This window comes from Schistocerca nitens, chromosome 2 (assembly GCF_023898315.1).
Source record: "Schistocerca nitens isolate TAMUIC-IGC-003100 chromosome 2, iqSchNite1.1, whole genome shotgun sequence".
Lineage (NCBI taxonomy): Eukaryota > Metazoa > Arthropoda > Insecta > Orthoptera > Acrididae > Schistocerca > Schistocerca nitens.
The window spans coordinates 582,491,093-582,509,558 of record NC_064615.1 but is presented as its reverse complement, the minus strand read 5'-3'; the positions used below and the strand labels follow the sequence as shown (position 1 = coordinate 582,509,558).

At 40.4% G+C, this 18,466-nt stretch overlaps 1 protein-coding gene across 2 annotated transcripts in view; it reads left to right on the top strand.

The window, feature by feature from the left end:
- The window catches only part of LOC126236646 (phospholipid scramblase 1), a 149,033-nt gene that overhangs the window by 118,684 nt on the left and 11,883 nt on the right, over positions 1–18,466 (top strand). For both annotated transcript variants that reach the window (XM_049946106.1, XM_049946105.1), the window contains exons 7-8: positions 6,822–6,983; positions 11,169–11,277. In XM_049946106.1, coding sequence (XP_049802063.1) covers positions 6,822–6,983; positions 11,169–11,228 — 222 coding nt within the window. In that variant the 3' untranslated portion in view covers positions 11,229–11,277. The remainder of the gene's footprint in view (positions 1–6,821; positions 6,984–11,168; positions 11,278–18,466) is intronic.

Below are 18,466 nucleotides of genomic sequence, written 5' to 3'. Positions count from 1 at the left end.
TTGTTGCTGGTCATTCCCACGTAGAAAGCTTCACAGTGTAGGCAGGTCAGTTGGTAAATCACGTGGGTGCTTTCACACGTGGCTCTGCCTTTGATCGTGTACACCTTCCGGGTTACAGGACTGGAATAGGTGGTGGTGGGAGGGTGCATGGGACAGGTTTTACACTGGGGGCGGTTACAAGGGTAGGAGCCAGAGGGTAGGGAAGGTGGTTTGGGGATTTCATAGGGATGAACTAAGAGGTTATGAAGGTTAGGTGGACGGCGGAAAGACACTCTTGGTGGAGTGGGGAGGATTTCGTGAAGGATGGATCTCATTTCAGGGCAGGATTTGAGGAAGTCGTATCCCTGCTGGAAAGCCACATTCAGAGTCTGATCCAGTCCCGGAAAGTATACTATAACCAACACTTTTTCGCCTTTTTTCACACCAGATCTCCAGTTGCTTTCTAGTTCACCTTTATCTCTCGCCATATATTTTTATTTTCATTTTCATTTCAGCCTCATGCTACACTTTCCACCTTCTAATACCATGTCACCCTCACAACATCCCCACAACGACCCCATTAAGTTTTATTTACATTCCCTCCTCAAACATGCCTTCACCCTAGCCAGATTACACTCCCATATTTTATTTTCTCAGGCTTGTCTGACATTTGGCATTACCCCCAAAGGCCTCACACTTAAAGTTCCCATCTCTGGCTGTAACCCTTCTTTCCATCAGTCCCTATACCAGTTCCAAACTGAACAATCCATTGCCCTCACCCACCTAATCCTTCACCTACACATCAACTCAGCCAATGAACACACCCGTCAACTCCTATCCTTAATAAAAGTCCTCAATCTTTCCTCCCCCACATCCACACCGGCTGTTCAGAGCATCCTCCTACAGGCGAACCGCGAATTAGAACAGCATGCCACCCTCCACCTCAAAAAACTATCCAATCTCCTGGTGTCCCACCTCCGGAAAGGCAACTCACTCACCCTTCGCAACCTTTCCAGCAAACCTCAACCTCCTCTCATTGCACACAGACCCAGTCTCTCCCATCACTCAATCTCCCACTTCCAGCTCCACTCCCCCCAAAACCTCGAAATTCCAATCAACACAATCTGGAACCACAACACCCTAATTCAGTAGTTAACCTTTCCTCCAAACCTCTCTCCCAATCCGAAACCTCTGTCCTATCCAAAGGCCTCACCTTCAGCCCCACTCCCAGATTCAACCAAACAGCCCATGTCAAAGATTTACTGTCCTACACCCGTACTCTCTGCTGGAAATATCACTTTGCCATGAAGAAAAATGATCCTAATCCTACTCCTAGTGGTCCAACTCCCCAAGACACTATCCAAATTGAACCCTGCCTGGAACAGTTCCGTTCTCCGTCACAGCGGGACCCACCTCCTCTTCCTCAAAATCACCCTCTCTAAACTTTCCAGGAATTTCTGACTTCCAGCCTTGCCTCTCAATCCTTCTTAAAAAACCTTAATCCTACTCCCAACATCACCATTGCTGAAGCCCAGGCTATCCGTGATCTGTTACCCCCAGAAACCATCCTTGTAACTATTGATGCCACTTCCTTATACACAAATATTCCGCACGTCCAGGGCCTCGCTGCGATGGAGCACTTCCTTTCATGCCGATCACCTGCCACCCTACCAAAAACCTCTTTCCTCATTACCTTAGCCAGCTTCATCCTGACCCACAACTTCTTCACTTTCGAAGGCCAGACATACCAACAATTAAAGGGAACAACCATGGGTACCAGGATGGCCCCCTCGTACGCCAACCTATTCATGGGTCACTTAGAGGAAGCCTTCTTGGTTACCCAGGCCTGCCAACCCAAAGTTTGGTACAGATTTATTGATGACATCTTCATGATCTGGACTCACAGTGAAGAAGAACTCCAGAATTTCCTCTCCAACCTCAACTCCTTTGGTTCCATCAGATTCACCTGGTCCTACTCCAAATCCCTTGCCACTTTCCTTGACGTTGACCTCCACCTGTCCAATGGCCAGCTTCACACATCCGTCCACATCAAACCCACCAACAAGCAACAGTACCTCCATTATGACAGCTGCCACCCATTCCACATCAAATGGTCCCTTCCCTACAGCTTAGGTCTTCGTGGCAAATGAATCTGCTCCAGTCCGGAATCCCTGAAGCATTACACCAACAACCTGACAACAGCTTTCGCATCCCGCAACTACCCTCCCGACCTGGTACAGAAGCAAATAACCAGAGCCACTTCCTCATCTCCTCAAACCCAGAACCTCCCACAGAAGAACCCCAAAAGCGCCCCACTTGTGAGAGGATCTTTCCGGGACTGGATCAGACTCTGAATGTGGTTCTCCAGCAGGGATACGACTTCCTCAAATCCTGCCCTGAAATGAGATCCATCCTTCATGAAATCCTCCCCACTCCACCAAGAGTGTCTTTCCGCCATCCACCTAACCTTCGTAACCTCTTAGTTCATCCCTATGAAATGCCCAAACCACCTTCCCTACCCTCTGGCTCCTACCCTTGTAACCGCCCCCGATGTAAAACCTATCCCATGCGCCCTCCCACCACCACCTACTCCAATCCTGTAACCCAGAAGGTGTACACGATCAAAGGCAGAGCCACGTGTGAAAGCACCCACGTGATTTACCAACTGACCTGCCTACACTGTGAAGCTTTCTATGTGGGAATGACCAGCAACAAACTGTCCATTCGCATGAATGGACACAGGCAGACAGTGTTTGTTGGTAATGAGGATCATCCTTTGGCTAAACATGCCTTGGTGCACGGCCAGCACATCTTGGCACAGTGTTACACCGTCCGGGTTATCTGGATAATTCCCACTAACAGCAACCTGTCAGAACTCCAGAGATGGGAACTTGCCCTTCAGTATATCCTCTCTTCTCGTTATCCGCCAGGCCTCAATCTCCACTAATTTCAATTTGCCGCCGGTCATACCTCACCTGTCTTTCAACAACATCTTTGCCTCTGTACTTCTGCCTCGACTGACATCTCTGCCCAAACTCTTTGCCTTTACAGATGTCTGCTTGTGACTGTGTATGTGCGGATGGATATGTGTGTGTGTGTGTGTGTGCGAATATATATATAACTGCACTATTCTGCTTTATATATATATATATATATATATATATATATATATATATATATATATATATATATATATATATATATAAAAAAAGCAGAATAGTGCAGTTTTTTAAACCTGCAAATTAAAGGAAATGTGCAATTCTGTTACATACCATATTCATAAATCATTATTTAATTTTCTGTGAAACACAAATTACTTGAAGAGGTGCAATTTAATTTTGAAAAATAACTTTACTTATAAAACTTTCAAGCACATGTGTACCATACTGTAACTCAAACCTGAAAGCTTGTTTTTGCAGGCAATGTGGTTGCTGACTGAGATACCTAGTCATGACTTATGATTTACCAGCACAGTTTCAGTTGTGCCAGTAATTCTATCCTATTCTTTGAAGTTTACAAAAGTCTCCTTTATACCTGGAGTAGCCCTCCTGGAAGAAAGGATATTTCAGAGGAATGGCGTAGTCATAGGTTTGGATTGTTTCCAGAATGAAGCTTCCACTAAGCAGCTGAGTGTATATTGTTTTCAAACTTAGTGTCAGACATGAAAGGCAAGGCTCCCAGTTCAGGAATTGATGACAAACATGAAAGGCAAGGTTCCCAGTTCAAGAGCCAGTGGCAAACATGAAAGGCAAGTCCTGGTTAACAAACCAGTCTGGCACACTGTTTGCATCTGCCAAGGAGTTTTGAAACAGCATACAATCATCTGCAGAGTGAAAGATTCTTTCTGAGAATGTTCAGCGTTAGTGCAAAGTCAAGATTACTAACGTTTTCAGAATATAAACTTGTCTTGGAAATGAGCATTAAGTATTGCTCTTATCATTCTCGGACAACTGTATTTTTAAATTTTTATTATTTTTTAAGACACACAACTCCTGATGTTCTCCCACAACATTTCCACCTCTAAGTTTTACATGTTTCTATTAAAAAGGATGTAAATAGGAATTTATAATTTCCACCACCAACAGTTTTCCTTTGTTGGCTGTTGAACGGAAGTGCTTTTGTCATTCCCAGTTCTAAGGTTGCAAAATTAGTATCAGAAAATTGATCAAGATGATGATTAAGCAGTGTCAAATAATGGAGAAACTTGCAACTAACATTTTTCAGTTTATTTTTACTTAATAAATACATGAATTCCTCTTGCTCATAGCAGTTTGAATAAAATTTGCAAGGGTAAAAGAGAAAGAAGTTGTACCGGATTGTTTTTTAAGGATGTGTACAGTGTGGTCCATTGATCGTGACCAGGCCAAATATCTCACGAAATAAGCGTCAAATGAAAAAACTACAAAGAACTAAACTTGTCTAGCTTGAAGGGGGAAACCAGATGGCGCTATGGTTGGCCTGCTAGATGGCGCTGCCATAGGTCAAACGGATGTCAACTGCATTTTTTTAAATAGGAACCCCCATTTCTTATTACATATTCATGCAGTATGTAAAGAAATATGAGTGTTTTAGTTGGACCACACTTTGTGATAGATGGCGCTGTAATAGTCACAAACATATGGCTCACAATTTTAGACGAACAGTTGGTAACAGGTAGGTATTTTAAATTAAAATACAGAACGTAAGTACGTTTGAACATTTTATTTCAGTTGTTCCAATGTGATACATATACCTTTGTGAATTTATCATTTCTGAGAACGCATGCTGTTACAGTGTGATTACCTGTAAATACCACATTAATGCAATAAATGCTCAAAATGATATCCGTTAACCTCAATGCATTTGGCAATACATGTAATGAAATTCCTCACAACAGTGAGTAGTTCACCTTCCGTAATGTTCGCACATGCATTGAAAATGCACTGACACATGTTGTCAGGTGTTTTCGGTGGATCACGATAGCAAATATCCTTCAACTTTCCCCACAGAAAGAAATCCGGGGACGTCAGATCTGACCAATCCACCTGTCATGAAATATGCTATTCAGTACCGCTTCAACTGCACGTGAGCTATTTGCCGGATATCCATGTTGGAAGTACATTGCCATTCTGTCATGCAGTGAAACATCTTGTAGTAACATCAGTAGAACATTATGTAGGAAATCAGCATACATACATACATACATACATACATACTATTTAAATTGCCATCAATAATATGGGGGCCAATTATCCTTCCTCCCATAATGCCGCACCATACATTAACCCGCCAAGGCCACTGATGTTCCACTTGTCGCAGCCATCGTGGGTTTTCCGTTGCCCAATAGTGCATATTATGCCGGTTTACATTAGTGCTGTTGGTGAATGACGCTTCGCTGCTAAATAGAATGCGTGCAAAAAATCTGTCATCGTCCCGTAATTTCTCTTGTGCCCAGTGGCAGAACTGTACACGATGTTCAAAGTCATCGCCACGCAATTCCTGGTGCATAGAAATATGGTACAGGTGCAGTTGATGTTGATGTAGCATTCTCAACACCGACGTTTTTGAGATTCCCGATTCTCGTGCAATTTGCCTGCTGCTGATGTGCAGATTAGCCACGACAGCAGCTAAAACACCTACTTGGGCATCATTATTTGTTGCAGGTCGTGGTTGATGTTTCACATGTGGCAGAACACTTCCTGTTTCCTTAAATAATGTAACTATCCGGCGAACGGTCCAGACACTTGGATGGTGTCGTCCAGCATACCAAGCAGCATACATAACACACGCCCGTTGGGCATTTTGATCACAATACCCATACATCAACACAATATCAACCTTTCCCCCAATTGGTAAATGGTCCATTTTAACACGGATAATTTATCACGAACCAAAGACCGTCAGCACTGGCGGAATGTTACGCGATACCACGTACTTATACGTTTGTGACTATTAAAGCGCCATCTATCACAAAGCGAAAAAGGTGGTCCAACTAAAACATTCATATTTCTTTACGTACTACATGAAAATGTAATAAAAAATGGTGGTTCCTATTTAAAAAAACACAGTTGATATCAGTTTCACCTATGGCAGGGCCATCTAGGGGCCAACCATAGCACCATCTGGTTTCTCCCTTCAAGCTAGACGAGTTTCGTTCTTTGTAGTTTTTTCATTTGACGCTTATTTCGTGAGATATTTGGCCCAGTCACTATCAATGGACCACCCTGTATACATATGTGTGTATACATACCATGTGATTGTATTTGGTATTTGTTAAAACTTAATTGCTCACTCAGATCCCAGTATTATTGGTCTAGACAATAGTATCTTCTCAGCATTTGAGGTACAGGTCTCTTATACTCTCTTCCAAACATGCAAATAAAATAAGGAATCCACAGTCAACCATTGACTGCCACAGTAGATATTATTTTGAGCAAGCAGCATGATATACATGTAGTCGTCACACAAGGAGGTAATATGCATGAGGTGCAAACCATAATGATATTTTTCTTGCTCCACTGTGTTGAATTGGGAGTTACAAGGCAGAAACCTACAGAAGACTGTCAGCAGTTTGTAAACCACAACTTCATTTAGCAAAGAATGCAGTACTCATAGTATAATCGGGTGGGATGAGCAGTAGGTAGGACCATAAACAAGACTGAACACTTAGTTTAGTCCACTGCTCAGGACCTCAGCTATACAATGAGTGATTACCTCTACACCATCCATCGTTTGTATTCCAAACAGGACTTTCCAGTTTTGTGCAACTTTACTTCACAGACTGATATAAGGTAAAGTCTGTTGCATTTTGTGCTTTGAGTACTATCATTGGGTGCTGATACCTTGTTACGAATTTCTTTCAGATTCTATCCAAGGATGGCAGCTCACAAGTGGGAAAAATATCGAAACAATGGTCAGGTCTTTTGAGAGAGGCATTCACAGATGCTGATTACTTTGGAATAACATTTCCAATGGATCTTGATGTGAAAATGAAGGCTGTGATGTTGGGAGCATGCTTTTTGATTGTAAGTAACAAAAATTGTGTTAGATTGTTAAGTTTTGCTAATAACATCAACATAGATTATATTTTAGTTACAAGACAGAGTCAACAGTTACTACAGAATTAGATCAGAAAATTAATACCTTGATTGAGGACGTGATGCTTAGCAGAAAAAGTACTGCAGAATATAATGCAAGATATCTTAGTATAACAAATTATCGTCAATCAGAAAGTTTTGAGAAAGTAAGGCAAGTCACAGTTCTTTTGTAAACTGACCATCTTGTCTTTCAGTGTAGTCTCTTTGTGTCATTTTCACCAGTGTACCATCTCCAGCCACTCCCTGAAGCTCCCACAGTATTCTCTCTTTAAGACAGGTTATTCAGTGTAACTCGATGGGAAGTCACAGGTGCTTCTGAGAGCCCAAATCAAGGCATGTTCAAGCAAATCAAGGCATGTTCAAGGGTTGTTGTGTTTTTTTTTTTTTTTTTTTTTTCAGAGAACAAAATAACATGTATGGCTAGACCTGGTGTGCTCTGTAAATACATGATGGTCTGTGTTTGTCTCTTCATGCTGCCTTTTTAGCAAATACTGTTGTCAAAATAAAGTAAGATCCTGTGCCTGTTGGAGAATGAGTACGGTTCATTTCAAATGATGGAGGCTGTATCCTTCGCTAATAATCTCTCTATTGATGGAACATTCAATATCATGCTTTGATCCCTTCTTCTTTAACTGATTCTAATGGTCATACATCATTTGACCTTTCACAAAATTAGATTGGATTATAAACTCAGCAGTCTTGAAACTTTTAGACTGATATTCACATGTACAACACTGTTCAACACACAAAATTTCATGGAAATTAATTTGGTACCACTAAATACAAAACTAACATTAAGATGCATAATAAGATAATGGAGCAATTTGAAAATTGTAAACATCATTGCACAATTATCTTTAAATATTGAGCTCTGTGCACAAGCAGTTGGGAGCACTGCTTGAGCATATTAGAATTCTCACAGTGTAGTATCATCACGTTGTACATGTTTTTATCATGTAATCACTGGCACTGTGGCCAGGTATCAAAGTGCTTCAATGGGAACTGTATACAAAAAATATATCTGAATACGAGAAACATGATTGACAATGTGAGATGCTAGTGGAAAGTTTGTGTGCCATATTAGTAGACCTGCAATCCAGCTACACAAAGTAATATTGTACACTTTTCACATAAAAGTTGGCCAAAGAAACATTCATTAACTCCTAGAATGAAAAACTGGGTGCTCGAACCATTGATACAGCCAAACAAAATATTGCTTCAAGCACTACGTATAAAACTGGGATTTATGAAGAATTATGTAATGGCATACTTACATCAAAAGATCCCCAGGCTCAGTTTTGAAAAAATGAAAGCAAGTGTGGTTGTGATTCACAGACCAGAGAACTCGTTAGACACTCGTTTTGATTTAATGCGATAAGGAAAGGAGAACACAGCATAGGAATCTTTTAAGATTTTTTTCAAATAGTTTTCTGGGAAGCATGACATCTAAAAACTTAAAATAACTGTTGGAAGGTCTAATGTGCCCTTATGAGTAACAGCAATTCAGCACTTTACTAAACTTTTGTTTTTGCCATCATACTTGCAGCCCAAATGTTGTGATGTAAGTGATAAACAAGGTGAGTAGGTCAGTGGGATATTTCACTTGTGGAGTAAAGGTAGAATGGGAAATGGATTGCTGTCATCATTTAATTGAATATTGTTAGATGATAAAAACAGATGTTGCTGCAACACAGCACCAGAGGCAGGACAAAAAGGGACACTCTTAACATGTAGACTGCCACACATTGAGTGATGGATGTTTCACCAGAAGGCCAGGGCAAGCAAACAGCGTTAGGTGCAAGGCTCTGCTGCAGCCACCACCAGCGTGTGAGATACAAGCAATATCATTCTCATAAATGAAAACAAATTAGTAAATTTCAACTTCATTTTTTAAACTTCATTTTCAGGTTCTGTGACCTAGCAAATAAAAGGAAAACATTATCTTTGTCGTAACATTAAGCTTTTCAAAATTTGTACAACAGTGTACCACATAATATAAATGTGGTATAAGAAGCCTACCCCATTTGGCTGAGTCATCATGCTTAAAGCATTGTTTTAATGACAGATCAAATGGTCTTTATGAGGAGCAGTGACTACTATTGCTCATTAACATGTAGAATGAAGAGAACTTATTCTCTTGGGCCACAGCCTTCTGAGAGCTGTTTCATTGTGTATTATATTGAGAAAATGTGAATGCCCTCAAGGAAAATATCAAAAATCACATTGGTAAAGTTGCAGTATAATGTTCTTCATTACTTTATCAAAATGAGTTGATGATTCATGTTGACATCATCAAAAGATTGCAATATGTGTAATCAGTTTTCTGTCAGAAGTAGCTTCTCAAATACAAAAGATATTGATTATATACATAAGAAAATATATTTTACATACCATCCTCATAAACTTGGAAACACCTACTGTTTGCCGGCCGGTGTGGCCGAGCGGTTCTAGGCGCTTCAGTCTGGAACCGCAAGACCGCTACGGTCGCAGGTTCGAATCCTGCCTCTGGCAAGGGCGTGTGTGGTGTCCTTAGGTTAGTTAGGTTTAAGTAGTTCTACGTTCTAGGGGACTGATGACCTCCGATGTTAAGTCCCATAATGCTCAGAGCCATTTGAACCTACTGTTTCTTTATGTTGTTATTGTTGTGGTCTTCAGCCCAAAGACTGGTTGTACGCAGTTCCTATCATGTCAAACCCTCATCTCTGCCTAAGTTCTGCAACCTACATTCAGTTGAATCTGCCTGTTGCATTCAAGCCTTGGTCTCCCTCTACAATTTTCACCACCCACACTTCCCTCTATCCGGCCGCGGTGGTCTAGCAGTTCAGGTGCTCAGTCCGGAACCGCGCGACTGCTACGGTCGCAGGTTCGAATCCTGCCTCGGGCATGGATGTGTGTGATGTCCTTAGGTTAGTTAGGTTTAAGTAGTTCTAAGTTCTAGGGGACTGATGACCACAGATGTTAAGTCCAATAGTGCTCAGAGCCATTTTGAACTTCCCTCTACCAGAAAATTGATGATACCTTGATGAATCAGGATGCATTCTATCAAGCTAACCCTTCTTGTAGTCAATTTGTGCCACAAATTTCTTTTCTCCCTTATTTAATTCAGTACCTTTTCATTAGTCATCCAATCTACTCATCTAATCTTGACATTCTTCGGTACCAACACATTTCAAAGAGCTTTCATTTTCTTCTTGTCTGAACTGTTTATCATCTACGTTTACTTCAGTACATGCCCCTGCTCTGGACAAATACTGATCTTTTTATAGAACTAAAAAATGACACCCCAGCTGTGCTGATGTAAAAATTAACACAGGGATTCAGTTCCTGCAGGACCAACATCCATTGTAAATCTTAAATTATGAAAAAACTAACTGAAAAGGCGTATAAAGGAGCAAACTAATGTAGACACAAATTTGATATACCAGATGGTGAACACATTTTGATAGCCTGCAAGACTGCAGTTCAACAGTGTTGTCCAAATCTACATGTTAGAATTTTTAATAATATATATCTTTATGTATGTTGTTAGAGCACTTGCGTAATGAAGTATTGTGGGAAAGGAATCGGAGTAGATTATCACAAGCATTAGCTCAATAAATCTCGATTGTACATAGTTAGAAAACTGCTTACAAATATAACATAGGCTTGAGTTAAAATATGTTCAGTGTTTAATCTGGTTTTAATGACTGATGCACTGTTAAGATGCAAAGCCAGGAAGATGAACTAATTTTGCAAAACGAAGTAATTCATACAAATGTGCAGAAAATGTCACATATCATTAAGATGCAATAGTGCATTGTACAGTGACTTGTAATTAAGAATGAGTTTTATTATGCGTAATATTCATTCCAGAGACTGTATTGAGTGATATATTGCAGTATTTGAATATTTCAAATCTTACCTCCAGTGAAGTAACGGAATGAGACCTAACAAAGATTAAAATTCAAGGAATGAATCAGGACTGTTGATTGAACCCTGATCTTTTGTTCTGTTGCATTCTCGGGTTATTATTGTATATACAAATTTTATTTGTTTCTGTTAATATCTTTACTGCTATAAGTTATTCATATTTTGTTGGTTTGACCTCACTCCATGCTTTTGATATATCTGCAGGATGTAATGTTCTTTGAGAAGAGTGGTAATAAGGAAACTGATCGCCCTGGAATGTTTTAGTCGTTATAATGAAGACTTTGATGTTTCTAGAGAGTTTCTCAAGTTGAAGGTAAAGTAAGAGTCATATTGTGTAAAAAGGTGTCTGAAGGCATCTGGGATGCACAATGCTTCTGAAAACTAACATGATCATCATCATTGTGCCACAATAAATAAGTGTCACTGCTTCTGGTATTGTTTCACATAGTGATGGAAGTAACCAGTGCTAGTTAATGAAATAGCTTTGCTTGAACTAACATGCAATGGATTTTTTGTTACTATCCTATTATTGTTTGTCAGTCCGGTCTGCTGTCTAAACTGACACTATGGAAAAATTCCTTACTTCAAAGTCTTAACTAATCAGTATGGTGTTGGGATTTTATCTCTCTCTCTCTCTCTCTCTCTCTCTCTCTCTCTCTCTGTGTGTGTGTGTGTGTGTGTGTGTGTGTGTGTGTGTGTGTGTGTGTGGTGTGTGTGTGTGTGAATAGGAGAAAATGAAGCACGTAACGTATATAGGTGTCCCATTTTAATCTATACCAGCCAATATCTTTGGAGCAGCACAATTCTGCAAAAAAAAAAAGTCTTGAGTAAAATTTGTAAGGTTTGAAGTGGGTCATAGAATGGTTACCTCAAAATTACCTTGAACCCTTTTTTCAAGATCAAATTAAGGTCAAGTTCATTTTTGCAAATGGTAACCCCAATTTGTTATGCCATATTCGTATTTTACATGAAAAATATGCATTGTTTGTAGGGAACACATTTTTTTTCCCAAAAAAACCAATGGTTTGTTACCAGGGGGCACTTCATTGTAACTTTCCAAGGTTACCAATAACTCTAGAATGAAGCTAGATCATGAAAAATCTTCAGTGGAGATCTCATATGGTTTCTGAACTCTGTCCACTGGCGAAACTTTCATGAACTTGAAATGGCCTTAAAATTCTTCAGTAGAGATTAACCCGAAAGCAAATATCAGCATTAGCGAAACCCAATGTGCACCACTTGGAGGGTGTCGAATCAGAGACCAAATCAGAGATTGTGCAGCACAATCAGAGAAGAGAAGGGTGGAACTTTGAGGCTAACTAATAAGCATCATTGTTGGGAAATTTGAAATCATGACTGGGGGTTCAGAGAAATTTTACCTATGGAGACTCTGAAAATTTCTCGGCTGTGCTCACTTAGAATGATTCTTGACTGGCGTGATCTTATAAAATTTTCTCTTATGGACTTAGAAAAAAATGAATGTTAAGGGATTTAGAAAAATTCCACCTCATTGAATTCTGATGAATTTCGCCTCGTGGGACTCAGAACAATCTCGTTTCCCGAGACTCTAATGAATTCCTGTGCTGTGAAATTTTTCCAAATCTGTACAAACAAAATTATTCTCAAGATGAATGTTTGGAGCTCATAAGAGAAAAATTTATCTGAATCACCTTGTCTCACAATCGATTTTCTCAGTCCCCTCTTCAATTTCTGCCTTCTCTCCATATTTGAAAAGGCCAGATTACCATGGGGTATTTCATTATTATATTATTTACATCAATATCAACATATGTAAATGCACCCTCTTGAAAGACACATATCCATTAGACACCTAAGTAATTTTGTGAAAGATCGCAATTGATTACTGTATGTTTTGGCTTCAAGTTGTGGCATAAACAAACGGGTCGTGTACACTGTACTAAGTCAGTTGTCCTGCAACACGCTTGCTGGATGTTTTGTTGAAGGAAGAACCTAAGAAAGCCATTAATAGTAAAAGTGATCACTAAAATTTATTTTTCAGCTCTAATCTGTCCGAAATGGCTGATTATATGCTGTTCAAAATAGTGAGAATGATAAAAATTGTTGGTGAGTGTCTTGATAACTATGCAGCCATGCAAAGATTGTATGTCAAATGGTATCCTGATGCTCATCATCCCACAAAGTTTACAAGTGGATCTCTGGTAAGATGAGCTGAAAGAGGTACCTTGATAAGGCAGAGACAAAAGATGGCCCAAGAGAGGCAATTGTGCTGGGAGTTTGTGCTATCATCGCTGAAGATCCACACCTTTCAACACGTCAGATTCAGGGAATGCATAGCGTGCCTCGATCAACAGTAGCTCGAGTTTTTAGATATTTTAAATTCCACTCATACCGCTTACATATCACCCAAGCAATCGAGCCTGGGTATCCTTAGAGATGCCTGGCATTTTGTCGATGGGCCGATATGTAAATACGTCATGATCCCTTTTTCTTCGAATGCATTCTCTTTACAGATGAGTTAAACTTCGACAACATGGGAGGAGCCAATCTCCATAACGCACACTACTGGGCAGAAGCATATCCTCGCTGGCAATGAGATCACCAAACACAGAGACGGTGGTCAATCAATGTCGAGGCTGGCATAGTTGGAGATTATGTGACAGGTCCTATTTTTTATGGCAAAATGTTGAACGGCTTGCACTATCTTAATATTCTCCAGAATCTGGTGCTTCCTTTACTAGAAAATATCCCCCTAGACATACGAGCACATCCGTGGTTTCAACATGGCAGTGCCCCTGCACATCAGGTCCTGCCTGTCAAAAGGTACATCACTGCAGCGTACCTGAATCGATAGATTTGTATTGGTAGTGCAATTCGTCAATTCCCACAAAAATCACCAGACTTAACACCATTGGACTTCTTATTATGGAAGCTGTGAAGCAGAATGTGTGAAATAGATTAAAACTGTGTGCCGGACCAAGACTCGAACTCGGGACCTTTGCCTTTTGCGGGCAAGTGCTCTACCAACTGAGCTACCCAAGCACGACTCACGACCCGTCCTCACAACTTTAATTCCGCCAGTACCTCATCTCCAACCTTCCAAACTTCACAGAAGTTGTTCTGCCAGGAAGTTTCATATCAGCCCACACTCTGCTGCAGAGTGAAAATCTCATTCTGGAAACATCCCCTAGGCTGTGGCTAAGCCATATCTCTGCAGTATCCTTTCTTCCAGGAGTGCTAGTTCTGCTAAGTTCACAGAAGAGCTTCTGTGAAGTTTGGAAGGTAGGAGACAAGGTACTGGTGGAATCAAAGTTGTGAGGACAGGGTGTGAGTCGTGCTTGGGTAGCTCAGTTGGTAGAGCACTTGTCCGCGAAAGGCAAAGGTTCCGAGTTCGAGTATCAGTCCAGCACACAGTTTTAATCTGCCAGGAAGTTTCATATCAGCGCACACTCCACTGCAGAGTGAAAATCTCATTCTGGAAGCAGAAGGTGTACTCCCCCCACCCCCACCCCCCTGATGATGATGCCAAACGATATGAGATAAAGGATTGTGGCGGCTTTCCAAGCAATCACCCATCAGACATGGAATGTTGTTGAGACCAGTTTCTGACAGAGAGTGCAAATGTACATTAGGCAAAATGGGCAGTTGATCGAGCATCTGCGATCCCAAATTTCCAGTGAGAACCATGTTAATCAGCCCTTGTCAGGGCTAATGCTGTACGAAATCCACTAGGCATCCTGCATATGGTGCATGTTAGGTTCTGTGTTCCACAAATGCCAACGGTATTTGCTTTGCAGTTAATTCCTACTGAAGAATTTCAAGGCCATTTCAAGTTCACGAAAATTTCACCAGTGGACAGAGTTCAGAAACTGTACAAGATTTTCATTGAAAATTTTTCCCAGTCTTGCTCCATTCTCGAGATACTGGTAACCTGTGACAGCTACAATGAAGTGCCCCCTGATGACAAATCACTGGTTTTTTGAAAATAAACGTTCCCTACAAAGAACACATACTTCTTTTTGCATAGAGAATGAATGTAGAATAAAAAATAGGGGTTACCAATTGCAAAAATGAAGTTGACCTTGGTTTGATCTTGAAACAGGGTTCAAGGTCATTTTGACATAACCACTCCTTAACCCCTTCAAACCTTACATCTTTTACTCGAGACTTTTTTTTGCAGAATTGTGCCACTCTAGAGATATCGGCCACTCCAGACATGTCGGCCGGTATAGAGTAAAATGGGACACTCTGTATAATTTCATGACAGGTTGTCGAAGGTGGAGTATTACTCACTAAAGGAACCTGCAGGCATGCATTTAACATATACTGCTACAGGAAATTGTGCTTTAAAAAAAGACAAATGAACAGAGAGACGTTCACAACACGCAATAGGTGTACATTTTTCATCATGGCTAGAAAGAGAAAATGAGTTATTCAATCTACAGAGAGCTGGCTACATTTTGTACAGTAGAGTTTGAGAAGATGGCGGTGTATATTATGAGAGAAAATCCATCACTAAGCAGCTGTTAACTAACTATGAAGTATACACTTTGAAGAGTGAAATATGGAGTACAGCGGTGGAGCAGCAGTTACATCCCTATCATAAACAGAGTGTGTGGGCAATATGGGAATAGTTTTTCACCAAATTAGAATAAAAATTCAAAGCTTTCGATGATAACCTTGTCATCTTGTTACTGGAAATCATGTCAGCTTGAAAAGCTTTACATCTCATGAAAAATTCTGCAATTTCCTTTTCTATTCCAGAATGTCAACATATTCACTATTAACGATGTGTGTGGTGTTTTATTCCACTGTTAAGCTATACAAACATATTAAAGAATAAAACATTGAATGCGTGTACAGTTTGAGCTCTGTTGTTAGCTATCTTCCATCGTAATTGATGATATGTGACATGTATACAAAATAAACTCTAGTTAGTCATCTGCACACTGTTTTGTTTGCAGTTGTTACACCTGGCAAACAGCGTGTTTCGTCTCTGAGCCATTTCCTTATAATTTTGTTCAATTTAGCTTTTTGCATCTTGTTCTTATTGTTGCTTGCTTCAATTCACGCCTTTTCTTTAATAGTTGCACCTTATTTCGTTTGAGATTCCTCTCTCTCTCTCTCTCTCTCTCTCTCTCTCTCTGCCACTTGGTGCATTTTAATAATTTTTACCTTCACTGGCCACACTTTGCTGTTGCCAAAAAACTTTGCCTTAAGTCCGAAATAAGTGGTAAAAAAATGTGCTTATCTGTTAAGCAGTATGTCTAAAATTAAAAATCTGTTGGCATGCTCAATTTAATTTCTGCTCATAGATGTTCAGCGTAATTTGATTCAACTATTACGCAATTAAGGCTAACAATGTGTGCTATACTGCTCTCTTACAGATAATTGTCCTTTCTTGGTAATGTGTACCTGCTAGGACTATGACTTGTATAGCTGCAAATTGCCACCTACACACTGTTGCTTTATACGAGGGCTATTCAGAAAGTAGGAAACATTTTGGCATTAAAAAAAAAACTAAGTACAAAAAATACATTTTATTATATACATCTGCTTTTCCACATAGTCACCAAACACATTGAGGCACTTATCATAGTGGTGGACAAGCTTTGAAAGACCTTCGTCATAAAATTCTGCCGCCTGAGACTTCAGCCAGTGAGTTACGCCTGCCTGGAGTTCTGCGTCATCATCAAAGCACTGCATTGCAAGCCAGTTCTTCATCTTGGGAAACAAGTGGAAGTTGCGTGGTGCAAGATCTGGGCTGTAGGGCAGATGAGGGAAAATTTCCCATTTGAATGAATTAAGGAGTTATTTAGTGCGGTTTGCCATGTGAGGTCGGGCATTGTCATGGAAAAACAAAATTTTGGACATCAGCTTTCCTTGGCGTTTGTTTTGAACTGCTCTTCTAAGGCTGTGCGAAGTTTGACGGTACCGGGCAGAATTTATGGTTGCTCCATGCTTGAGAAAATCAATAAGAAGCACATCTTGCCTATCCCAAAACACTGTCGCCATCAACTTCTTTGCTGACAAGGTTTGCAAACATTTTCTTGGTTTTTGGGGGGACCTTGTGTCCCCCCACTCCATGGACCATAATTTTGTCTCGCCATTGACGTGTTTCACCCAAGCTCTCATCACCGGTTACGATTTGATCCTGTAATGAATCACCATGTTTGTAGTAGGCCTCCAGAAATGTCCACTTGCCCCCATTCGCTGTTCTTTACGGTGCTCTGTAAGCATTTTGGGCACCAATCGTGCACAAAATTTGTGGTCGTCCAGCTTTCGAGTGACAATTTCAAACAACAAAGTCCATGAAACTTGTGGAAAGGAAGCAAAAGTTCTGTTATTGTGAAGTGATGGTTTTCACGAATCGTTTCATCAACTTTAGCGCCAAGAGCATCAGTCATAATGCTTGGGCGTTCACTCTTCTCTTCATCATGAATGTTGGTTTGGCCATTTTCAAACCGAATGCACCATTTCCAGATGGAACGTTCACTCATTACATTGTTTCCATACACTTCTCACAGTTCACGATAAATTTCTATAGGTTTTAGGTTTTTTACCAACAAAATCCATATCACCGACTGCACCTCACAACCAGCCGGATTTTCGATTGTAGTGCACATTTGAAATTTGAATATCGAAAAACTAGATGCACAGAGACATTCCCACTGTCACGGATGGATGCCGACTGAGCTGCCGAGCATGCACATACCAAAATATACGCGATTGGCGCATGCCTAGTGGCGTCAGACAGAAACGTTCCCTACTTTCTGAATAGCTGTCCTATTTCTTGTTCGTTTGTTTCTGGCACAAATTTCTTTAATTCCTGTACTTGCTGCATTTTTCCTTATATCTCACTTTTTCATACCATGCACACTTAGCCTAAAGTACTGTATGTTATTTTGTTGAGTGCACACTGTGATAGCTGACTGCTTATAGTTCTTCACAAATATTGACAGGTCACATTTTTCTAATACAGTAACTGATTCTTATTCAGATTAATTATGAATGTTGTAATGCTAAAAGAGGATTAAAAATTATATTTTGTTCTTAACAAGCAGATTTTCAGGTTGAATTTTATCTGTCCTTAAAACCTCTGGTTCTCTTTATGTGAACTTCATTTGTTGCTAACCTGTTTGCATAAAGAAGCAGCATATACAAAAGTATCAGTAGTAACAATATTATGAAAAGGATAGATTGCTCCTTACCATAGTGGAAATGTTGAGTTGCAGACAGGGACAACAGAAAGACTACTAAACAAGTGAGCTTTCAGCCAAAAGGCCTTCTTCCGAAGTAGACAACACAGATATTTATGCAGACACTATTCATATACGCATGACCCTGCGGCATTTGAAGTTCCTGTTTCTCTTCTTCCTCCCTGTGTGCTCCTGAAGGCCTGCCCACGTGTCTGGCACATAACGGATGACTGAATAACGTGTAATTTCCAGCCATTGGTCGACAGGTAGGGTTCACACATACCCCTGGTACAGGTCAGGCCCAAGGAGGCTGAACTGCTACCT